At 46.3% G+C, this 25763-nt stretch overlaps 1 protein-coding gene across 2 annotated transcripts in view; it reads right to left on the reverse strand.

The window, feature by feature from the left end:
* Positions 1-16412, reverse strand: part of Chpt1 (choline phosphotransferase 1) — a 33617-nt gene extending 17205 nt beyond the window's left edge. For both annotated transcript variants that reach the window (XR_009056337.1, XM_057757556.1), the window contains exons 1-3: positions 16019-16412; positions 2900-3047; positions 1213-1354 (exon numbers count right to left, since the gene is read on the reverse strand). Coding sequence is in view for 1 of the 2 variants with exons in the window: in XM_057757556.1 (XP_057613539.1) it covers positions 1213-1354; positions 2900-3047; positions 16019-16291 (563 nt within the window). In the remaining variant the exon portion in view is untranslated. The remainder of the gene's footprint in view (positions 1-1212; positions 1355-2899; positions 3048-16018) is intronic.
* Positions 16413-25763: the final 9351 nt, after the last annotated feature.

Consider the following 25763-nt stretch of genomic DNA (forward strand, 5'->3'; position numbering starts at 1 on the left):
GGAAAACTTTCAGATAAGGGCAGAAAGAAACTACATTTTTCACCAAAACACCACAAAAATAATCTCCAGGCCTCTTACTAATATGCTTCTCTGAAACCTCTCTGGCCAGGCCATTATAAATGTACATTGTTCTCAGCACCATGGCCTTCCCTGCTCCTACTAGTATAGCCCATTAAGCACCATTTAAGCATTCAACTGCTTTCCTAATCCAAAATTCACATTCAGCCAACAAGCAGCATGTTCAGGCCTGTCACAAGCAATACCCCACTTTCCTGGTACAACTTCTGTATTAGCCAGTGTTTTATTGCTGTGAAGAGACATCATGACCACAGCAACTCTTACAAAAGAAAACATTGAATTGAGGCTGGCTCACAGGTTCAGAGGTTTAATCCATTATCATAATGGTAGGACATGGCAACATGCAGGCAAACATGGTGCTAGAGAGGGAGTTGTGAGTTTTATATCTGAATCAGGAGGCAATAGCAGGAGAGACTGGGTGTCTGTGTGTGCGTCCCAAAGAGCAGCGTCTGTGTGTGCTCCTGCACTCTTCTCTGATGTCTAAAGAGGAGCCTCCCAAGGCGTACCCAGCAGGCAACGTGCACCTCTAGCATCTATAGGGTGTAGGTTGTTCTCATGTGAGCTCACCCGTCTCCCACAGCTTAGTCTCCAAATCATCTGTTGTTGGTGACTGTTGTCAAGGGGGTCCCTCTATCAGGGTACATGATAATTTGACCCCAAAAAATCATCTTCATCTGGACATGATGCACATCCTTTAATCCCAGCACTTAGTAGATAGAGGAAACTGGATCTCTATGAGTGTGAGGCCAACCTGGCCTACATAGTGAATTTCAGACTAGTCAGGATTACCCATAGAACCCCACCTAAGGAATTTTTTGTTTTGTTTAAAATTCCTTAAATTCAACAATAACAAAAATATTCAATTCAATGTCACATTATTTTATGAGCAAATAGTGTTTAGATACTATACATTGTTTGGATACTTGTTTTATTTTATTCTATCCTGACCTTGAACTAGTAAGTCTGAGAGAAGAAAAAAAAATGTTGTCAAGTAATATAACTATAGCAGGCAGGATAACAGAACAGCTCTAGGCGTAGTGCTGATGGACATTCCAATAAATGTCAGATGCTATTATAGATTATAAAAAAGAATTTGATTGTACTTTAAAATGTGGAACTTAAGAAAATGTTTACCTTCCAAATCTCAAGACTCCTGAGACGTAGGTTTGCCAGTGAGCGCAGTAAAACAGAAACATCCCGATAAAGGAGCAGAAGAACAACAAGTCAGGGTGCGTCCCCAGGCGAACAGCAACCGCAGCGCCGATGGCCATAAATACTGAAAAACAATGTTTATAAACAGGAATAAAACCAAGCCACCCGGGCGGCAGTGGCACACACCTTTAATCTCAGCTCTCAGGAGGATCTCTGTAAATTCACGACCAGCCTCGTTTATAGAGGAGTTCCAGAACAGCCAGGGATACACAGAGAAACCCTGTCTAGAGAAACCAAAATAAATAAAACCAGTGTGTTGTTTAAAAGAAAATGGCCCCCAAGGAAAGTGGCACTACTAGAGGTGTACCTTTGTTAGAGTAGCTGTGGCCTTATTAGAAGTGTGTCACTGTGAAGGTGGGCTTGAGGTCTCATACATGCTCCAGCCACACACTGTTCCAGACCACTTCCTGCTGCCTCCGGCTCAAGGTGTAGCTCCTTCACTCTTAGTTCCTTCTTCAACACCATGCCTGCCTGCATGATACTGATCTAAACCCTGAACCTGTAAGCCAGCCTCAATGAAGTGTTTTCCTTTACAAGAGTTGCTGTGGTCACAGTATCTCTGCATAGCAAACAAAACCCTGACTAACACACGAAATCCTGTTCAAGGGACACTGGCATTAAAATACAATACACTTCAAACAACAAAAACTTTTCTATGATGCAAAGTTGAGCTCTGTCTTCATAGATTTACATACGTGGGACAGAGAACTGCTTAAGAAAGGGACAGTGGTTCAAGACTAGCACAACAACTGAGTTAGACCTTGTGTCAAAACAAAGAGTAAAAAGAACCTGGGGATGTAGCTCAGAGGAGACCACTTGTCTCGCAAGCAGGAGACCCCAATTTCAACCCTCAGTATCAAAACAAACCACAGTAAAACTCATCCAAGGGTAGGTGCTTAGGAAGCTGTATTCCTGGGATCTTAGAAGATTCATTTTATAGGCAACCTTTTATAGAGGAGGGGAGGATTATTCCTGAATTGAGGAGGACAAAAAGGAGGATATTCAAGGAATGGGATGTGACTTTCCTGTCTTTCTATGGCATGTCACAGGACATGTCACAGCAGCAGATTCACGAAAGAAACAGGCAATCTGAAAGACTACGATATGGAGATGGAATCGCACTGAAACAAGGGGCATTTCAGGGTCACTTTGTCCTCGCTAGGTTCGGGGACGAGCTCTGGAATTGCATCAGACACCGAGAAGACGCCATCCATTGCCTCTGTGCTCTTTTCCTGCACAGCTCACTTTGCTTCCCCTCAAGAGACTTTGTCTTTTGAGCCTCAAGTGGTTGAAGATGGACAAAGATCCACTCTCCACAGCTACCTGCAGCCAACACTGGGCTGCCCTGTGTACTAAGAAAGGAGGGCTTTAGTCTTCCACCCCAGGGGAGTGGGAGGCTCTGTGCATAGGGGTGAGCTGGAAGGCTCACAAGATCATTTTAGCACAAAATTAACTTTTGAACATCCTATTAAAACATACTGGGCAAAACTGCTCCCAAATATAGACCTCAGAAAAAAATGAGGACGCAAATAGCTCAGATCACTGAGGTATTTCTGTTGTCATTGAAGAGTAAATCACTGAAAGAAAAAGCAGAACTCTACTAACTTACCCGTGGAGAGAGAGTCACAGCCATGATCAAACAGTTCCCCTAGAGGAGAACAAGAGTTTGTCCTTCTGGCTTGCTTCCCATCAATGGCATCCAGTGACTGGTAGATGAAGAGTCCCAGGGCGCATAAAAAGTACGTCCAGTATGGTGCCTACAAGGAAATACAAACACGCATAAGTGACAAGCCAGCTTCTGTGTGAAAACATGAAGTGGCTGAGCAGCTTCAGCTCTAACCTACATTCCTAGTCCACGCTTTTCTACTATCCCCATACTCATAAGCTGCATGTGTCTGGATTCTCCAGGAAATCTGTGCTCTAAGAAAGACCTTCAGGGCAAAGTGCAGACCAGTCTGTGTCCACTCGTGAATAAGATCAGAGACTGGATTTACTCTCCCACCCACGCAACCTGAAATCTATTGTGGAATATTACTTTAACTAGGCAAAGATGTGTTACATTTATTTATGCTGCAGAGTATTACCTTAACTATGTAAAGGTGTGTTACATTTGTTTATGCTGCCTTTGTTTAACTATGTAAAGATGTGTTGCTGTTTCACCTTGTCTGCCTAAGGCACCTGATTGGTCTAATAAAAAGCTGACAAGTCAATAGCTAGGCGGGGCTGGCAGACAGAATAAGAGGAGGTATCTAGGTGAGGAAAGGAGAGAGAGAAAAAGAGAGAGAGAGGGAGACGCCCAGGGCCAGACAGACAGACGAGGAAGCAAGGAAGTTGGACACACAGAATAAAACAAAGGTAAGAAGTCCTGAGGCAAAATATAAAGAGAAACAAGTTAGCTTAAGTTATAAGAGCTAGTAGGACAAGCATAAGCTAAGGCCGAACACTCATAACTAGTAAGCCTCCGTCAGTGTCCTGATTTGGGAGCTGGTTGGTGGCCCAAAGAAAGTCTGTAAGAGATCCTTGAAAGAAGGAAGGAAGCAAACCCCTTGGCTGCTCCAGTTGTTTGGAGTTCCAGGCCACACACAGGCATGGGGAACAGAACAGAGCCCAGTAATGTGTTAACAAGTGCAGAGTTGGGAAAGGTTAAGGCACCAAGTGAGGAGGGACCGAGGAGGCATGCGCAGAGAAGCGGGCTTGTGAAAGGCTCCCTTTGAGCTCCTGGCTCAGAACTGACCTGTGCCTGAAAAGGACAAGATCATCAACCAAGGCCAGGGCAAGGAGCCCCAGGAAATGAAGGTCTAACAATTCTCAGATCTCCCACGAAAGTGGGGAGAAGCCACATTCCCTTCAGGACCTTGTGACATGGGACACAGAACGGTTCTCAGAAGTTGACTACTCTGGAGCCATGAAAATTAGCCCTGACCCAGGCATTTACCAGACTTCTCTAACATAAACTAACACAGAGACTTTGAGTACACCTGCAGGGGAAAAAAAATCTTGCACCCCAAAATACAAATCCACAAGATTTGGCACCCAGTCAAAAATTACCAAGAAGCAGAAGACGAAGAGAAGTGAAATTGATCAATTATACTCAAGAATGTCAGAAATAATAGGAACAGCACACCAGAACATTAAGATAGTTGTTACAAATACGCTCCATATTTTTATGAAGGTAGAGAAAAATTACAAAAGGAAAAATGGAAGACTCAAAGAGAAACTTCTAGGTATGAACAGTGCAGTAAGCACTCTGTAAAACACAGTGGCTGAGACCATTTGCATCAGATCCTCAAGGTCAGAGAACTGGCAGACTGCTCGAGGAAAACGATCCCAAATGGTGCCCGGGAAGAGACGAATGTAACCGAACTCAGTACAGACTTGCCTCCAGTGCAACAGGAAAGCACATTATGTGTATGAGTTTCAAACAGGAGCGGCTGGAGAGATGGCTCAGCAGGTAAGAGCACTGGCTGCTCTTCCAGAGGACCTAGGTTCAATTCCCAGCACCCACATGGTGGCTCACAGTTGTAACTCCAGTTCTATGGGACCCAACTCCCATCCACATACTTGCAAGCAAAACACCATACCAAGTGGAAAAAAAAAAAATAGAAACAGGAGAGTCATAAAAATGTTAGGAAATGATTGAAATTTTTCCTAGTTTTATGAAATTTATAAACCTACACATCTGAGAAGCCCAACAGAATAGTCTTAAAACCAACCAAGGCGTTAGGTTGGGATGCATGTCTGTAATCAAAGCATTCAAGATGTTAAGACAGGAGGGTCATGAGGTCAAGGCTTATAGCAAGCTGTAGGCTAACCTAAGCTATACAGCAAGGCCCTATGTCACTACCCCTACACAAACACACACTCACTCTCTTTCTCTCCCCACCAAGGCACGGAACAGTAATAATAATAAGCCTAAAGCACAATGACAAAATCATTTTAAAAACCAAAGAAAAGACACATTGCATACATCAGCACACACATGGCAGAGAAAAGCGTCAACTTGAAGCGAGAGCAATAGAAAATATCCAGTTCAAGTATCAGACAAGGGACTTCATAGCGCTCACTCTTCCGTGCAGCGGTGAGGTCATCCTTCAGATGAAGGGAAGGCAGGATTATACTGACTGCTAGTTTCGGAGGTTTCAGTCCATGGTGACCTGGTTCCGCTGTTGCTGGGCTTAGCAGCACCAGCAGAGAACCCACAGAGGACTTCAGTAGGAGGCAGAGAGGGAGGCAGTATTCGGGGACAGAACATAACCTTCATTACACTGGACTACTTCCCTGTCAGGCTCCCTCTGCAACACTCCACAGAGTCAGAACTAATGGATTAGGGCACCGTGAGGTCATACCTCACGACCCAATCACTTCACAGAAGCCCTCCAGCTGACCACCACACCCTCTCAAGCCTTCAGGGGAAGTAGATTCAGGTCTTGTCTAGCCAGCCTAGAACTGTACACTTAGCAGAGGCAAGAAAGCAAAATTGTTAAGGAATTGGGATCTTAACGTTAGATGTGTGTTTGATTTCTTGGCTCTGCCAAGAACCGTGTGTGTGTGTTTCCTTTTTGAGGCAAGATCTCACTAGGGAGCCCAGACTGGCCTTGAACTCACTAGAGATCATCCTGCCTCTGCCTCCCAAGTGCTAGGATTTTGGGTGTGTACCCTTAAGATAATCTAGTTTTACTAAACAGGTGAATAATGGTTTTATCTCATGAAACAAACTGTTACAGGCTCTCTATCAACCCTGGCACACAGTAAACTTAATAAAGTTGGCCAGTAGCATTGTTTACCTATTTTGTGTGGCAAATGTATTTTTTAAATATCAACCTGTGCATGGTTTTTGATGATTATATAAATACCCAGTCAACCCAAAAACCTACTTCTCAATCTTCCTAAAAAACTTGCTCTGGATAAACATCTCAATATCCACAATTTATTGACAGTAGATGACATAAGCACATTGCTGGTGTCTGCTCTGATGTTTCCAGGCATTGTCTGGTTTAAGACCCAGTCTCTCTGCACCCTGACGGGCCTGGGTGTGCACAAATGTTGGCTGTGCTGTGCTGAGAATGACCTAAAAGGACTCTAAGTCACCCTGACCTAAGAGAGGAGCGGTGCGGTGCGGCTGAGAGCATTTGTAAGAGAGCAGCAGCCCAGGTGTGGATAGGCACACTGAGCCAGCACACGCAGTCCTGAGCCACCCGTGTGCTGTCAAGCCGCGAGGCAGGTAAGAGGAGGAAAAAACAACTGAGAAATCATCCTGGCTGCATAAAACTGAGAAACAGAAACCCGCCTGGAATTTAAAAAGTCTCGGGAGGTTTCACGAAGAACAGCTCTGCTAATCAGGAACAGTTAGTTCTCCACTAAAAAGAAAGAAGCCACAAGTCTTCAGGTTGTATCTCAAATGCATATAAAACTGGGAGTCAGGGTTAAACTCTAAGAGGGCACACATCATTTTCCCTCTTGCTCTCTATCTTCCCCCAAAGGACAGGCTTCTGGCACTAACTTCTATCTGGGGTCCTCCACTGAAAAGCTGTTATAAACAGGCATTGGGGAACCGGCACCACTTCGGTCACAAAGTTCCCCAGTGCTCTCTCAAGTTCTGCAGAAATAAGACACACATCGTTTTATGAACATATAAACCAACCAAGCCGTTGCCGAGCCTGGAACGCCCTGAACTTCTTACATTCTCAGGACACAGAGCTCCATTGAGGAACAGTCTAGCAAGCTTCAGTTTAATTATCATCCACAATTTGTTTCTTCAGAAACAATCTGGGCATCAACAGCCCCACTCATGAAATCCCTAACTTTACGTCCATATTACAGGAAAGGGAGCTGGGGAGGAGAGCAGGACTGCAGACCAGGGGAGGGGAGGCTGTCCGTGCTCTCCTTCCAGACAGACGCACTTTCACCTGCTCCGTGCTCTTCCCTCTTCAATCAAAGCTCTGCAGCCCAGAGCTCCAAATGTCTCCCGTTCTTTCGGTCTCAGACAACAAATCTCAACTTCTGGGCTGAACTTAGAGTAAATAAGCCTGAGGATGGCTGGCCTGTCTCTCAGGTCCACTTCCCATTCCCCACTCCAGAGCAAGGACACACCATACATGATTGAGCGATGGCCGGTCTCTCAGGTCCACTTCCCATTCCCCACTCCAGAGCAAGGACACACCATACATGATCAGCTGCCACTAGTCACTACACGCCACTTAAAATATACCTTCTACAGAAATGGGGTTCCTGTTTCACTTGCAGAGGACTTCAAATCAATTCCCAGCACCCAAGTCAGATGCCTTACAATCACCAGTACCTCCAGCTCCGGAGGACTGGATACCTCTGGCATTCACAGACCTGCAGACACATGCAGAACACACTCAGACAGACATGTATGTGATTGAAAATAAAAAGAACTAAAGTGGCAATTCACTATTTCATTTGAAGAAACGATAAGCCAAATGACTTACGTATTCTTTACCTTGATTAAATTCAATCTTCGTTAGAGGGTTCCAGAGCTGTGTGGTTTTAATTTACTGCCACCAGCTGTGAAATCACAAGCAAGCTGTCCCATGAAGAGAGTGCATTGTTAGAAAGTCACAAACACCCTCAGTATGTGGTTTCTTAAATATCTGTGTTTGAAATGCCAGCAATCCTGTGACAGTGTGCCACCCTGCAGCTGAAATACGCATTAACTAGTATCTCGCGTGCCATTTAGGGTCTGGAAAAGCACTGAGACCAGGTGTTCAACTTCAAGCACTCTGAGCTCTTCTGTGTCTAAGACGGCATCTTAAAGCCTGTTCATGGTACAAAGTGAGAAAAGGCAAGAGTGTCACAACAGCTTGCCCTCACTTCCTGAAGGCATGGACTCCTCTATGGAACTTCCGCCAGGAAGAAAATTAATTCCTAACTGCTCAAATGATTGGACTTAATAAGGGCATAGCACCTCTCTGCAGTAACAGTGAAGGTTACGGGGAGGAGGGGAGAATCCATCCACTTAGTCACCAGGCCTTCAGCCGGTGGAAGGCCCTCCACAGCAGAAAACACAGAACCTCTCTCTGGGCTGAGGCCTGTTCTCTAGAAGTCTACTGCTAGAGGAATGAGGAGACAGAAAGAGGAACTGCAGGAAACAAGAGGGATTTCCCAAGAACACGGGCCACAAAGTCTTGGCTGCGGAGTAACTGGATGATTGCTGTGGCGGGCTGAGCTTGGTACCAACTGGTCTGAGAGATGACAGCAGTGGATCCTCAAATAGGAGGTTCCGGAAGTTTCCACACTGTAAGCTATGCCACAGACTAACATACAGAGAAATAAATAAATAATAAACAAACACTCCAAAAACCATCCTTATCATAAACCTAAATCTACATTACAAAACATAACACTTATCTTAATCCAAGTTGCGTGGAGACAAGTTAAACACCCAGAGCCGCGAGGACCAGAGTGTGTCAACCGCCTTTGCGGAAATTAAGCCTGAGCAGGGAGGAGACCTGGAGAGAGATCAGGTATTGATCCTGGGCATCCAAAGAGTGAGGGCTGGGGAGGGAGATGGGACTTCATCTGCTCACACACCTCACTGTGATGCAGACTTGTCAGCACTGGGCTCTCTGGGCAACAGTCTTTGCCATCCTCTAAATCAACCCGCTAGCTAGATCAGGTCGACTCAAACCATGTGTGCACCGTGGATTTATGTAACAGGACCGTGTGTCGACACAGGAGCCGAGTAACATGCGTCCACTCTAGACTCACATAACAGGACCATGCGTTGAGTTTCTGAAATCTGCTCCACACGACACAGGAGCCGAATAACATGCGTCCACTCTAGACTCACATAACAGGACCATGCGTTGAGTTTCTGAAATCTGCTCCACACGACACAGGAGCCGAATAACATGCGTCCACTCTAGACTCACCTAACAGGACCGAGCGTTGAGTTTCTGAGTCGTGATGATGAAAGCCAGCAGTGCTCTCACACATCCCGCCCAGGAACAGTTAGCAGTAATTGTTGCCAAGGAGACAATGACCCCCAGGCTTTCTTCCCGATTTTGCCTGCACCCAGATCTTTGCTACGCCGCTTAATGGGTGAAGAGTTAGAAAAATTACTTAACTTCTTGGTGATTCAGTCTCCAAACATGAAGAAAAAGAAAGGGAGGAAGGAAGGGAGGGAGGAAGAAGGGAACGATCACTGTCTCATGAGCATTAAGTAAATTACTGGATGTGACGTGCTTATGGAGGTACCGAGACTGAACCTAAGAGTCCCGCTGGTGTTACTGCCACTCTATTACTGACTCTTAGGTAACTCACAGGTGATGTTTGGGTCTGAACAGTTATGAATTTATTTCATGTATTTTGAAAAAAGTAGTTAATACAGCACACCTAAGATTCTATACATACTAAAGTTTAGAATGGGACTATGTTTTTAGTCTTAATGCTGACACAGTGAAAAGCAGCTGACTCTCAACCCAGGACCTGCTTTTCAAAGGCACTCCTGTTTTCACGGGTTGGATGCTTTGTGGAAAAAGCTTGCCCTCGGGGTACCTTTCCTATTGTCCAAGGGGAGAGTGCAAAGTCCCTCTAACAATTGCAGCTACTCTCTGTGCCCATCTCTTTTCTGCCACACATTTTCTAGTATCTGTCTGCTCTCTCAGTACAGAGCTATCACCCAGGACAGTACCCATGTCACCGCCTGGACGTCAAGCTGTCCTGAAATCTGCTACACCAAACAACTCAGTCCACAGCTTTCAGCTTCATTCTAAGTTTTAGGTCATTGGCAGGATGCAGTCAGATGCCCCTCTGAAACTCCCTGAGCCACGCCTACGCTGTTTCTCTTGGTCCGACAAACCCCACCACAATGGCCTGTCACACTGTTTATTTACATCGGTCTGGGGTCCTCTAGTCCATGACTCCAAACTCTTCATTCCTCCCACAAACCAGCTCCAAAGCCCTGTGAATCACAGGCCCCGGTTCATCACAGAAAGGCCCCACGCCTCAGTCCTGAGCTTCCACAGTTAACTTTCTTGTGTAGCAGAGTGTCTGACAGAGACTCGGGAAGAAGGGCTGCTCGGTCCATCGTGGTGGGAAGGCATGCAGCGGAGCCTGGGAACACCAGAGCCGGCCAGGCTGCTGCTCAGTGTGCTGTCCCCCTGCCCTTTCCTGATCACTCACCCACGACACAGCGTTCCCCACATTCAAAAGAGTCCCCACTCCTCAATTAACCCTGATGGGAACATTCTCAGACAAATGTAGGTGTGTTTCCAAAGACAATCCTAAATCCTGTGACAGGTTAGCAATCATGCTAGCAAAGCCCAAAAAGTCTTTTGAAAGGGAAGTTCAGGAACAAATAAAAATTTACATTTTTCAATTTTTCCCTCAATTTTTATACTTAGTATCTTTTTGCTTTAAATGGCCATGGGTTGGGGTGGTGGCGCACGCCTTTAATCCCAGCACTCGGGAGGCAGAGGCAGGAGGATCTTTGTGAGTTCGAGGCCAGCCTGGTCTACAAGAGCTAGTTCCAGGACAGGCTCCAAAACCACAGAGAAACCCTGTCTCGAAAAATCCAAAAAATAAATAGCCATGGTTGAGCTTACAAATGCGAAAGGGGGTTCACAGACCCGCTCCGTGTCAGCTGAAGGGGGAGGGTGTCCACGAATAGAACTCATACTCCAGCTGACTTCTGTATGAAATGGACACGGTGTTTCTACATGCTAAGGAGACAGGAGGCTGGGCGTGAAATGGACATGGTGTTTCTACATGCTAAGGAGACAGGAGGCTGGGCGTGAGAACCGTGCAACACTAGCACACTGCTCACACCCTCAGGTGATTCTAGGATTTCTCAGAAAACTTGTAGCGTCTCCAGCAGACTGCTAGCCTGGCTCAGGAAAACATACCAACAGAAATAACTAAATACCCCAATCTTGTAACTTCTCTAACTTATACAATGTGCCTGCGATGTGTTAAAACAGTTTGCTGTTGGGGCAGTGGTGGCACACACCTTTAATCCCAGCACTCAGGAGACAGAAGCAGGCAGATCTATGAGTTCAAGGCCAGGCTGGTCTACAGAGTAAGTTCCAGAACAGCCAGGACAACACAGTCTCAAAAAACAAAAAAACAAAATAAAACAACAACAACGAAACCAATTTGCTGTGTGTTGGGAAAATAGCTCCACTGGTAAAGAGATGGGCAAGTTAGCTTAAATAAGGCTCAACCCTTTGTACCCACGTAAACAGACAGGTGTGGTGGCACATGTTTATGATCCCAGTTATCATACATGGGGAAGCAGGGATAGCAAAATCCCTGGGGCTTGCTGGCCAGCCAGCTTAAACTAACTGGTGAGCCCCAAGACCCACTGAGAGACCATGTCTCAAAAAACAAGCTGGGGGTGGGGGTCCTGAGGAATTACAATGAAGACTGACTTCTGGTCCAGACACACTGTGCACGTGTGTATACACACACACACACACAACTGTGATAAGCAGGGCACTTCCTTGTTCTCAGAAGCAGGTTTCCTCTGGGGCAGGTGAATGGTCAGGCGAAAGAGTAGGGTGAGGCAAGGAGGCCCTCGGGCTGCAGAATTTATGAAAACTTGCACTCCCAGGTGCCAGAACATGCCTCCTCCCAGGCTCGTCCCTGCTTCTTCAACTCTCACCTTCTGGCAAATGGGAGTTAATATTTTCTTTTAATAAGAGGCCATACCATTGCAAGACTCCTGCCTTAATAAATGATGCTCGACAAAGTATTTAGCTACTTTAAAAAAAGGAGGTGTTTAAAAGGAAATACAGATCTCAAAGAATTGAACTCTCTCTCTCTCGGTTTTTCGAGACAGGGTTTCTCAGTAGCTTTGGAGCCTGTCCCGGAACTAGCTCTTGTAGACCAGGCTGGTCTCGAACTCACAGAGATCCACCTGCCTCTGCCTCCCGAGTGCTGGGATTAAAGGCGTGCACCACCACCGCGCTCTTATAAAGAAACCCAAGTGGGAGTCTGTATACAGGCTCTAGCTTTTCCTTTCTGTCCTCCCCGCAATGCTCTACAATTCTCAGTACAGCAAAACCAGGTACAAGCCACTTCCTTCAGGCCTTCATGGCTTCCTCAGGCACAGCTGCGTTCTAACATCGTAAGAGAAATGTACTAGTCCCTGCCCTCCACGCTGGCCTCAAGCTCAGTCCCAGTCTGCTGTGAGTGTGCCCTTGACAGAGTCACTAACATGGATGTAAATGCACAGGTTAAGAAGGCAGGGAGAAAATAGCAAAGCAAATAAGTAGAAGAGAATTATGCCACAACTTATATTAGCAAAATAAATATATGAATAAAAGCATGGAAGTATTTTGTAGTAGATAATCTACTGCAGCTGGGGCTCCGCTCCCCACCCTCTGCCCTTTTGCACTTCTTTCTGTAAACCTCCGGCTTAATAGAAGCCCCATCTATGTGCTGATAACTCTTTCTGGAGAACGCACGCACGCCCTGGCTAGCCAGACTGCCTGAAGTCCAGCCTCACTGCCTCCTCCTCGCCCATGGAGTTCTCCAACAGGGAAAACAGAGCCTCAGGGAACCAGTTCTTCTCGCTCCTTCAGGGCTGACTGTGCATAAACCTGATTCCTTTCTACCAATCTCATTCTCCTGAAGACTGGCATCTCAGGGGTCAGGAGCAAGGGTGTTTGGTTCTGGTAACTGTAGGAGGCTGGAGCTAGCTTTGAATCACCATGTTATCAGACATATACATTTAGGAACTGCATGCATTAAGTTGGCTCCAGGCCCTTTTTATGTTCTAAGAAACACTGACTCTACTTTAGGAAGAAAGAGTCAAGGGCTGGAGAGTGGTAACTGCTTCGTCAAGGTGCGGAGAGGGGCTCCACTCATTTACCTGCCATCCGCAGTGAGCAGAGAACAGCATCTGAGACGGCACTCACTTAGGCACTGTGACAGGAGGAAATGGAGACTCTCCTGGGCACTACAGAGGCCTGCAGAAGCGCGGCTGTCTGGTTTGCAACCCTAGTTCCCACTTCCATTTACACAATCCTAGGAGACAATTTCCCTTCATTTTCCAAACCTGTGAAGTGGGGACATTAGCTGTATCTTCTCCGTGACACAGTGCTGACAGGTCACGACGGGAGAACCAAACAAAAGCAGCTTAGAACACTGCCTGGTGTGCAGTAAGCAGGCTGTGTGCTTTCGCTACCACTTTCATTACTGTGGGCGCTCAGAGGACTAAGCAGCTGATTTGACTTAGAAGGAAGAAACAAGTAATGGAGTAGTGGTGTTAGGGCAAAGGGGGTTAAAGTTGAGCATTGGAAGGCAGGTAGGTAATCGAATACACGAAGAAGGAAGAGGGGTGAGAAGAAATATCCCTGGCAGGGCAGATTGTTCCACTTGAGTTCGGGGAGGGCCAGGAAGGCTAGTCTGCACAGTACCATTTGATAAAGGAGTACCATTCTAGAAACTTACTGTCAACCACAGCCTTTTCAATTAGCTCCTTTTTTTTTTTTTTAATAAATAATTAGCTCCTCTTCACGCCCAATCATGTTCTAAAAATAAGCGCATGGCTACTGACCTCCAGGTTAGCCCAATCAGCTAAGTGAGCCCTACCTCAAAATTCAAAGTAAAATTAAAACAATGCTGTTCAGGGGCAGAGCTTTCTCGCCTGCCGTCCTCAGGCCCCGGTTCACCTCCACACAGCACATACACATTGTGAAAACTCAAGCCTGAGAATCCAAACCTTCCAAGCCAGGTCAGCCAGTTCACCTCCGTGGACTTCAATTTTCCCTTACTAAAATGTATACCAGTTACTTTAGGCTGGCAGGAAGGAATTCCAAGTCGGTAGGAGGACCACCCTAGGAAGAAAAAAAACTCCACCGCATCTTCGGGTTGATAAAGATAAAAACCACAACCAAAGCCCTTCGCACACTTGTTTTCCTCCATGCCACACAAGAGGATGTATACTTCACAGTCGGACAAACCTGGATCTGAATTTTATCCAGCTGGGTCATTTATAAAGGCAAAAATAGCCAGAAACGATTTAGAACATATTATCATTTGCATCTTAATTAAAAACCACTGTGGATCCTTTTACTTTGACCACTGAGAAGCAAAGGCAGGACCCGACGGCACGCACTCTACAAACTCTGTTTATCTCTCATTTACCCCTTAGCGCTCTCAACCCGGGCTTTGCGCATTTTCTCGTACCTCAGACCCCATCACATCCTCTTTTAAAAAATGAGTCTGAGCCTATAAATTAATCACAAATTCATCTCATGCACTGGCCCCCCTTCAACCCTGAACAAAAGCCCTGGGACTCGTTTGTCCCTTCTAAGTGCTCAGCAAACACGGTAAATAGCATCAAAGTTCATGGATTAGCCAACTGATGCCGCAAACAACCCAAGGCTGTCAGCCAAACCTGAGCCCAATTCAAAGCTAAATTTTACCGTGCACGTGTCACAACACTATCAACTGTGTTTTTAACGTGTTGAGGGACAGTTTTAACTTCTAAAGTGCAGTGTCCCACCTTTAACTGCATGCATCATCTGGCCGTCACTGCCGCCTTGTCAGATTGGCCCGGCTGGCATTATTTCTATTTTCAACATGGGAAAACAGATCTGGCAGGTCTGCCCCAGGCGGAGGCTGAGGGGAAGCCAAGTCCTTCACTTGCAGGCCTGTCACCCTTTTATCGTGATACAGTGCTTCTGGGGGCTCCGGGAACATCAGAACCCCAAAGTCCAAAAGGCTTAGTGCTTTCAAATCACAAGAAAACAACTAATGATACAATGTCTGCTAAGGAATCCATGACGGACAGCAGGCAAGATGTTTTAAACTGCAGATTCCACTAAGTCTTTAAAAAAGGTGTTTGTGAATGCAGAGCAGGAACGATTTCTATTGTACTCCTTTTACTGTTATTGCACTTCAACTCTCATTTTTGGGCACGACCTATGTTTACATGTAATTATGGAGGGAGATTAAAGAAAGTGACATCACAGAATCTGCATGCAATATGTACCCTATATAGCGTTATCAAGGTGCTTTACTATGCTATTTATTCTCTATACCCAGCCCAAGGAATCACTTCTGATCACCACTGTCCAAGGCCCACATTGCTTATTCTTCTTAGACATGGGTTAGATATACTTACAACTAATAAAATGTGTTGGCTTTATAATCGCTAAGTCTGGATAACTGTAAGGACTGCCACCTATATCCTGTTTGTTTTTCATGAGAAAGTCAATGAACCAAAGAGGAAGTTACCGTCCAGAAGCAACTTATCTTTGCTCAGTTATGCTACCAGTAATTTCGGAATCACTAGGCACCACCTTTGAGAAACAGAAGATTATGAAGTGCCAAAGGGCATCGTGGGCTTACCCAACCGACCCACAAGGCCTGACAGAATGGAGATGTGGGTGTTTAATCCCCAGGGTACAAAGTACAGGCTGGTGGTCCCTACGTCAACCTTCCAGTCGGCCAAGGCCCCAGGGATGAAGTGGACAGACACAGGACAGCGTCAAGGGGCAGTGACCTTGACAGCCCCCTCCAGGGACCAGGGAAGCTCGGCTCGGTCACGGGATTGGAGTAGTGGTGTGACAGTCTCTAGGAGCCCCGGGCAGGCATAAAAAACGAACACCGCCGTGGGACAGCGGTCTGGTCGTGTCGGTCCCTCCCTCCGAGACCCGGAGGGTGCTCCGCCAACAAAGGGTCGGAGTGGGGCCGGCTCGGGAGGAGGCCCAAGGGTTTCAAGAGAACAACCCCGGTGGGCGGCCAACCTTACCTCCTCCGTGACCGTAGGGCAGTAGAAGATGAGCACTAGAGTGGTGAGCAGGTTGATGGCGAGGCCGATGAGGGTGATGGTGTTGGGGGCCATCCAGAGCGGGATCCATTGGAGCAGCCAGGTCCAGTAAAGCTGCAGCGGCGGCTCGAACAGCGACTCCCCGACCGCGGTGTAGCGGTGCTCCTCCAGCCGCCGCAGCTGCGCCGCGCTGAGCGGCTCACCCAGCGCCTTCACCCAGCGCGGCGCCGGCCTGGCCCCGGCGCCCGCCGCCATGGCCGCCTGCGGGGCCCGCCGCGACCCAGCGCAGCCCGCGGCCCGCGCGGGGGGCGGAGAGAGCCGAGCGAGGGCACAGCGTCCCGGCCAGCTCCGCCGGTGGCACTCACGTAGCGGCGGGCAGAGGGGGCGGAGCCTCGGCGAGCTCTCGGGCTGGGGGCGGGGCCGCGGCGAGCACACGGGCTGGGGGCGGGGTTCTCGGGTAGCTCACGGGTGGGGGCGGGGAGAAGGGCGGGGCCTCAGCGAGCTAGCGGGCGGGGCGGAGCCGGGGAGCATGGAGCATCCGCTCGCTCGCGGACTGGAGCGGGACAAGGGGCGGGGCCCCATCGAGCTCGAGGGTGGGGGCGGGGCCATGGGCGGGACCCCACCGAGCTCGCGGGCGGGGGCGGGGCTAGGGCGGGACCTCAGCGAGCTAGGCTCGGGGAGTCCGGGAGGTTGAGTGGCCCATGGTGTTTTCTGGCCCAGGTGTTGAGTAGCGGGTGCTGTCGCTATGACTTTCCTTGGGGGTTCCAGGGCTGGCCTTCCTCTCCAGCCTCTGCTCACGTTTCCGTGGCGATGTCTCGCTAGCCAGGACCGTGGCCAAGCTGGGTTGTCTACCGAGTAGTAGGTGCTACTCTGATCTAGTGTGCCTCTGCTCTGGCCTTTTTATTAATCAAGAACATGCATATAAAATCAGAAAACACTCGAGCACCATCGAGGGATGTGGCCTCCTCCGCGTATTAACTTAATTAACCCTCGAGGTTTTAAAATAAAAACAAACAGGGCTGGAGAGATGGCTCAGAGGTTAGGAGCACTGGCTGCTCTTACAGAGTTCAATTTTCAGCAACCACATGGTAACTTATAACCATCTATAATAAGATCTGGTGCCCTCTCCTGATGTGTGTGAGCAGGCATGCGGGTTAAATAAATAAATAATTTTTTTAAAAAAGGAAAGAAACAAACAAAAAACATACCTTAGGAATATTGTCAAAGGGGAACTGAATGTTAGAAACACAAATTTTTCAGACCATTTGACACCCACACGGTGGCTTCTTTTAGACATGCCCTAACTGGAGTACAGAAAAATCTAAGCCAGTTTCCCTGAATGGTTGAGAAGGCCGATTGCTACATAATGGAAGGTCACCAGTCCCTACCTCACAATGCACCCATTTGGACTGGGGACATGCTGTCATAAACATGTTCTATTGCCTAACCAGACGTAGGCTAGTCACTTGTTCTTCACGTCCTGGGTCTGATCTGGACACATCTTTCTGAGGTGTAAGACAAGTTGAAAACCACTTTCCAGATGCTTGGGATTGAGCAACAAGAATCAGCAGATGTGCTCTGCCTCACGGCCTCTTGACAAAGGGTCAGCGGACATGGGTCTGAAGGTCAACCCTACCATCTCATTTCCCACGGCCCCACGACAGAAGTATACTTTTTACATTTTTAGATTATTGGTGGGTAAACATCGGAAGAACAATGTTTGTAATGTTGGAATTTATGAATTTAAATTTCAGTTCTGTGACTATAACCGTGTTTATTCCAACAGAGGTGAGGGGTGGTAATACCAGATGGATTACAAAGCCTTGAGTATTTACTACCTGGCCTTTTACAAACGTGGTACCACAGACCTATAATCCCAGCACTCAGGAGGCAGAGGCAGGTGGGAATAAAAATGGCAACACTGGTATTATATATTCCTAGTATTTTATTTATTTTGCTCCCAGACTGAACCTTGCTCTCTACTGCCTGGCTTTGTCTTAACACCTTTGTTTGCTTGTCTTTTTGTTTTTTTGTTATGAGACAGGATCTTGGTATGTGACCCAGACTGGCTTTGAACTGGTGATCTCCTGCCTCAGTCTTCTGGGTAGCTAGGGCTAGAAGCAAGAGCTATCACACTTATATTAGATATAATGTGTTTTGATCTCATTAGCCCCGTATTCCTCTTCCTAACTCCTCTCAACCCATGCCTAATTTCTAACCTTCCCAATACATGTCCTCTTTATTATTACTTTTTCCATAATCTGTCAAGTCCAATTTATGCTGTGCGTATACTCCTGTGTGTACAACTGTTCAATGAATATTGGTCATTACCAGAGGTCATTACTGTAGCTCAAAACCTGGAAACACTGTTGATGACTCCCTCCAACTCCATTTTACAGATGAGCATAATGAGGTTCAAGCTCTTGTCCACAGCTGCACATACAGCCAGTACAGTGCTTAGCTAGGATCTGAGCTTACACATTCTTATTCCAGACCTTTAATCCCAATCTGCAAATTCCTACCTAATGCATGCCATGATTAAGTACAAATTAAGCATTACTAATTTAGAATTTTTTTTTGTTTTGTTTTTTTGAGACAGGGTGTTCTCTGTGCAGTCCTGTCTGTCCTGGAAATAGCTCTTGTAGACCAGGCTGGCCTCGAACTGACAGAAATCTGCCTGCCTCTGCCTCCCGAGTGCTGGGATTAAAGGTGTGCACCACCACCGCCCGGCACTAATTTAGAAATTTGGAATGCTCCAATGTCCAAAACTTTTGAACATGATGCTTGCTGCAGGTGGGACATTCCACAATGATGGATGCCATATGACATGCCAATCAAAAAGAGGAACATCGTATGAGAATACCTTCAAACAGCTTATGAAGTTTATATGAAACATTAATGGATATCATGTTGAGACTTGATTCCCAGATCCAAGATTCCTCGGTCTATACATATACACATAATCTAAAATCTGAAAAATACCAAATCCGGAACACTTCTTGTCCCAAGCATTTTAAGAAATACTCAGCATGCAAGCAAGCTTTAGATGGGGTATTTACTTTTGCCAGTATTGAGTAGTCCAGCTTCTATGTGTCATGTAGGCTTGTGCCATTATCATTAACCCAGAAGATTCCATAAGGAGTTCTTTTCCTAGATAAGAAGCAACGAAGTCCAATGAAGAAGGATAACCTCTGGCGTTCATGGCTTCTTTTCCCAGAGGGAAACAGGCCTTGCTCTTGGTTCTTTTGTGTAATTTATACTCGTGTTTCAGATTTTCTTCAACATCTTTCATGCTTAAGGCAAATTTCTCAAAAATGTTACATAGTTTCATGCAGCCATGGTAGGTACAGATTGTACATGGAATAACTGCTTCAAAACCCAGTTTTCACTGGTTTGGACGAAAAGGCAAGTCTCAGTCAGCAAATCCCCCTGGACCTCAGTTTGATCATGGTACATGATTGATAAACATGGTACATGTTTATGTGTATCAGATTTTTCATGCCATATCCAGTAAATACACCCAACTAGAATACTGTCTAGACTCGCAAAATATTCATGTTCACCATTCTGACTGGACTATTATAATTGCGAGATCCCTACTGTATGAACATTTTTTTAAAAGATTTTATTTTTCCTTTATGCATTTGAGGATTCGCTTGCATATCTGTATGTGTAACATGCGCATGCCTGATGCCCCGGGAGGCTAGACAGTGGTGTTGAATCTCCTGGTATTAAATTAGACTGTAGACTGCCATGGGTGTTTTGAGAACTGAACCCAGATCTCCCGAAAGAACAGCAAGTCCTCTTAACCCTTGAGACATCACTCCAATCCCATAAACACTTGCTTTTATCACATTTATGTGGATCTGTCTTGATTCTTTTGTACTTTGAGATCCTAAAGTTCACATTTTATGTAACTATGGTATCTTACAAAATATATAGATATGCTGTGTTCCATAATAAATCCGCTGAAACCTTTGCTCCCCTCTCTAGAAATGCTTAGTTTCCGACTCAAGATCAGAAAGGAAAAAGAAAGAAAAGAACAAAACTGAATTTCACAACTGAATCCCCAAGATGTGGTAATTGTGCTTTTTATCTGAAATTGCAAAAGCAATTGAAGGTTAAAGAACCTGGTCTCCCTGGACACAGTGACTAGCCCTCATCTATTTAATAACCTCAATCCTTTTTAAAAAAATGATTATTTCCTCAGCCTACATTGTACTGGGTTAAAATGTTTTCCTTAGTATGATTTGAGGAACTGTAAAGGAAGATCCTTCCTCAAAAATTTCTTTTTCAGCAACTTTGCCTAAAACCCTGCCTATTGCTTGGGGAGTTAGGAAGGATGGGTTAAGCTACCTTTGGAGGTAGATCTGGGTCATTATCTGGAGGGGTGTTGTGCTCTGAGTCTACACTGTACCCCAAAGACTTATTTTGGGGCCCTTGATCCCCAACTGGTGGCACTGTTCTGGTAGATTATGTAACCTTTGGGCAGTGTGGCCTACCTAACAAGAATCAGTTCCTGGAGTTGGGCTTTAAAAGCTACATGCACTTCCTGTTCCAGCCAGAAGACAGTTTTCTACTCGCCTGAGGTCTAAGGAGCCTTCATAATATGTTCCCACCACCATGAGGGGGCCAAGTCTTTCCTACTGCAGAACCAGGAGCTAGAAGAAATCCTCTTGCACCTTAGGTCCCTCCCTCAGGCGTCTTGTGACAGTGATCTGAAGAGTAACAAGACAAGGGGGTGCCTTTACCTGAAGCTTTCTTTTCAGAAGAGGGTGGGTGCTAGAGAGATGGATCAGCTGTTAAGAGCCCTTGCTGCTCTTCCAGAGACCCAGAATTTAGTCCCCAGCACCCAAGTTGGATACCTCATAACTCCCTGTAATTCCAGCCAGCAGGTGTGAGGCACTCTCTTCCGGGTTCCATGGACACACACACACACACACACACACACACACGTGAGTGTGCATAGATGTCATTGGGGATCTCTCTGAAACACAGATTTGTAAATTTGTGAGCCTGGGGAAGAAGCTGAAAATAAAAATTTCTTAGAAGCTCCCTGGTGATCAGGTGGAGTCATCAAATCACCCTTTGAGTAATAAGAGGTCTAAGCACATAGCCTTAGAAGCCTGGGGTGCAGACACCACTCTGAGCAGCTCCCTTGGGCCCCAGCTGGAAGTGGGTTGAGAGAAAGAGAGAGAGAGAGAGAGAGAGAGAGAGAGAGAGAGAGAGAGAGAGAGAGAGAGAGAGAGAGAACTACTAGAGTAATTGAAAGATAAAAAAGAAAAACTGGACTCTATTTTTCCCAACACTAATGCTTTTTAGACAAAGAAGGTCTAGATAGAAGAAAGCTAGGTATTTAAAATTTTTTATTTTATTTTGTAGTTGTTATTTTACGTATATTTAAAAGACAATTATGAGATGTAGGCTATGGTTGTGTCTGGAGCTTTCCTGAGGTAACACCATGCCCCTCAGTCTTGGAAACCCTCAGCATCCTGACAGTATGCCTGAAGAAACTAACATCAATTTGATTGTCTGTGAAGGTAAATGTTTTAATAGGAAAAGACGTACATACACTGTTGGTAATCTGTCCCGACTAAGGCAGAAAGCATGAGGATGGGGCTTCATACTGAGGCATGAGACAGCCTCAGCTTTCTCCCTGAACAATTGTGCCGTGCTGGGAAGGGTTAAGAAGCCCTGGCTGGCTTAAGGCTTGAAAGGCAGGTAAACAAGAGCCCCTTTTTCCCCCCTTGCTTCCTCCTCTAGTTCCTTGTCTGCTAACGTCATTTCTGGCTTCACTGCTCTGGCGACTTCTGACTGCCCTTCCCTCTGTACAAATAACAGTGTTAATCTGTCTGCCCCTCCTCCTGCTGGATAGTGCTCCTAGGTCTTGGCTGGGACCGAGTCCCCTGATGTCACATGCTCCTGCTCCATCTCTTGGTGCTTAACTCCTTAAAGGAGTAATTGTGGAGGGCTGAGTTTGGCCGCAGTTGGTGTTTGTCACGAGGAGGACTGGGAAGCATGAGATGTCTCGGGAAAGCTCATGTCACCGCGGATGGCTTCTGCTGGAGTAGCATTGGTGGCACTCTCTGGCTGTCAGCTGCTAGGAAGGGCATAAAAACAGCCCCCGCTAAAGGGTTCTCCTCACAGTAACCCCTGTAACCCCCATGGTCACTGCAACTGTCTTCCAAGGGCACCTCCAACTGCAGGAATAGGAAGTGAATTCATAGTGCCCCCAGCAGACACCCTGGCAACAGGCTGGGAGAGGCATGTCACCCTCTAGCCTGCAGGGGACACTTCTTGACTCTTTCATCCCTGGAATCTTCCAGATGGCCACATGATGTTTTCTTTTGAAACATGGCTCGCTTCCAGTGGCCCTTTGTCATAATTCTCGAAGAAGGTTGCCTTATAATTTAGGAAGAGTAGCTTCCTTTCCTTGCTGTGGTGCTGTGGATGAACTCTGCTTATTCTTTTTTTAATTAAAAAAAATAAATTTAAAAAATCATTTTAAACTTTAAATTTTTAAGCCAGCGTGTGTGTGATATTTTTAAAGATGTTTCCTGGGCCCCAAGGTTGGAATGAGTTGAAGAAACAAGACAAACAGGAGTGATTCTTTTGTCTTGGAGAGGTACCATAGTACCTCTCAGAAGACAGAGGGACTGTCAGTATTGCTTAGGAGAAACAGTAGATATGCTGGATAAGCCGAATGAGGGCAAGACTGTCTCTTTAGTGAGTCACTCAGTGCCTGTAGCACACATAACAAAACCCCAGAGACAGATATTGGGGTTCAACCTGAAGATCAGAAAAGCAAAGCAACCAGTCACTGGCTCTTACCTCGACCTCAGACTGCAATGGTGATCCTGCCTCCAGAAATACTCAGAATGAGACTAAGTGTGAGACCTGTCTTATATTCCTCTCTAGGGCTGGGATTATTGGTATGCACCACCACCACCCAGCCTGTATGGCTAACTAATGTGGCTGCTGGGATTAAAGGGTGTGCCACCACTGCCTGGCCTGTATGGCTGACTAGTGTGGCTGCTTTGCACTGACCTTCAGGCAAGCTTTATTTATTAAAACACAAATAATATACCACTCTAAATGCCCAAGCCAGCTTTGAGTGCTCGTTATACACCTGTCCTGGTATTTTGCCACTTGTAACCTCCTTCGGCCAATGCACCGGGGAACACAGAGATATGGCCAGGTGACTTTAAGAGAGTAATGACAACCCTTAGAGCCTGGATAACAGGTTGTGTCCACTGATGGATTTATTTCTCTAGTCTAATCTTTTATCAACATTTAATTTCAAAAGACTTCATAAATTCTTGTAGCAGTAACCTGAATATCGGGTGCAAGAATAGCAATTAATTGGGACCCAAAAAACTAAGGGCAGTTTCTTTTAGACAACTAAAACAAGTAGGCCTACTCCAAGAGGTCCTAGGCACCTTAGTCTCATGGCCAAACTTTAGTCCCCTTTCTCTCCCCAGCTTCCTGGCACACAGGAGACTGAAGATCAAGCTTTTGGCCTTGGGGTGCGTATATTGGCTACAAGGTGCTTCTGTGTGCATTTGGATCCAGAGAAAAGATCCTAGAAATAGACCCGGATACGGTCTATAAGAAAGGCAGGCATGAGAAGCAAGGCATTCTGCAGGCGGGAATGTCTGCATGAATGCTCCCTGACTTGTGGAGGAAGCTAATACTTGAGGATCCCAGCGTGAGGCTCTAGAGAATGCTGAGATCCTTCCTGCCAAATCCTAGCGGTAGACCTGTCCAAATCTTTCCCGAAGAACACACACGGTTAGCATGCGAAATGCCACAGCAGTCGGTTTTACGCAGTGATGGGAATGGGCAGCAGAAGGCCACATCGATGCCTAAACCACACTTAGGGTGCTTTTAAAAGATTTTAGAGTGGTGCTGTGGTGGTGCACACCTTTAATCCCCAGCACTCAGAGGGCAGAGCCAGGCAGATCGAGTTCAAGGTCAGCTTGTCTCTGTGTACCAACACTACGCAGAGAAGCCCTGTCTCGAAAAACTAAAAATAATTAAAAAAAAAAAACTTAGTATTTGAATGGATAGGCCAGGTAAAGCAGATCGCCTTCTCAACGTGGTTGGATATTATCCGGTAAACTGAGGGCTCTAGGTGCTCCTAACTCTCAAGCTCTCCAGCCCAGGGTGCAATTTATACCATCAGCATTCTGATTCTTAGGGGTCCAGCTCTCCTGCGGACTTTACCAGGTGTTTACCCTGTGAAGGGAAAACTACGGGTGCCCAGTCTCCAAAATTCACAATCAATACCTTTGGACTCAATCTCTTCCTAGAATCCAGTCACTTATCTGTCTATCTAATCTAATCATCTACCTCGTGCTGGTTCTGTTTGTCTGGGCATCCTAATACATTAGGCGAACTTCAGCCTTGGAAGCCAAAAGAGCTGAGCTCCACACTTCTTAGAATCACCTGTTTCTGAACAAACCACGCCATCGCCTGCTTAGGCTGAAGACCAGAGGCCTTTCCTTGGCTCTTTTCCCCAAGCACCAGGAAAGAGCACAGTTGACCAGAGGACTCTGGGCGTTATCTCCTTTGAAAATGTGGCGCTCCACCCCCACCCTGCAGGTGCATTTGCTGCAGCAACACGCTTAACCAGGCGCCCCCTCTGGAGCGGCAAGGTTTTTGCTTAGAGTTGAGTAGCAGTGGTGATAGGCACCCCTTAAAGCTCCAAACCACTCAACCACTCGGATCGCTGCCCTTCTTCCCTCCCTCTCCTGGTTTCTCGGTCTTGTTCCCTCTCTCTGTCTTCTTCGTTTTCTGTGTCTCCCAGTCTGTCTGTCTGTCTCGCTCATGTTCCCACTCCCTGACAGCCTTCCACCCTTTCTTCCCTCCTGCAATTAACCCCTTGCATTAGATCAGTTGTGTGATCTCTTAGCGGCTCACCTTGGCAGGGACCCAGAGGTACCTTTTCTGGCCCTTTATCCTTACAATCGCCACATGGGATAGAGGCTTTTTCAATCAATCTTCCCTAGTTGCTAGGGAATTCAGGGTCACATTTGCTATAGAAAAATGACAGGGCAGTCATTGGGAGGCACTTGGGAGGCAGAGGCAGGCAGATCTCTGTGAGTTCCAGGCCAGCCTCGTCTACCAAGCGAGTTCCAGGATAGCCAGGGCTACACAGAGAATCCCTTTCTCCAAAAAACCACAAAAGAAAGAAAGAAAGAAAAAAAGAAAAAAAGCAATATATCCTGTCCTGTACAGTGATTCTAACAGATGTATAAATTACATTATCCAACTTTGAATCCGTGTATGCACTCTGTTCCTTCTCTGCTCATATGAACGTAAGTTTCTGAGTTTCCAGCTGAATGTATCACTGCGCATAGCAGGCAGGCACTCAGTAGCTCACTTGTTGAACTGAGTATTGTTTCCAAATTCAACTTCAGTGTGAACAGTGGAGAACACATTGCCTCCTTTCAACATTTCTTAGACTTAATGGGCATTTTGTTACTTTCGTATCAACTTAGACAACATTCATTAGGCTTCCTTTTAAAAGAAATCAGTTCAATTTTTTTAATGAATCCGCCCCTCCCCCACCCAGTTTGTTAAATTCCCATGGTACACAATTTTTCTTCAATGGAATGGCACTCAAAGCTAACTAAACTGGTGGCAGTGACCGCTTCTGATGCTTTTTGCCCTCCAGAGAGTTTCCTAATAGCCTTTCTCTTCCTTGCAGCTTTGCAGCGTCTGG

The sequence above is a fragment of the Chionomys nivalis genome, chromosome 25 (assembly GCF_950005125.1).
Source record: "Chionomys nivalis chromosome 25, mChiNiv1.1, whole genome shotgun sequence".
Lineage (NCBI taxonomy): Eukaryota > Metazoa > Chordata > Mammalia > Rodentia > Cricetidae > Chionomys > Chionomys nivalis.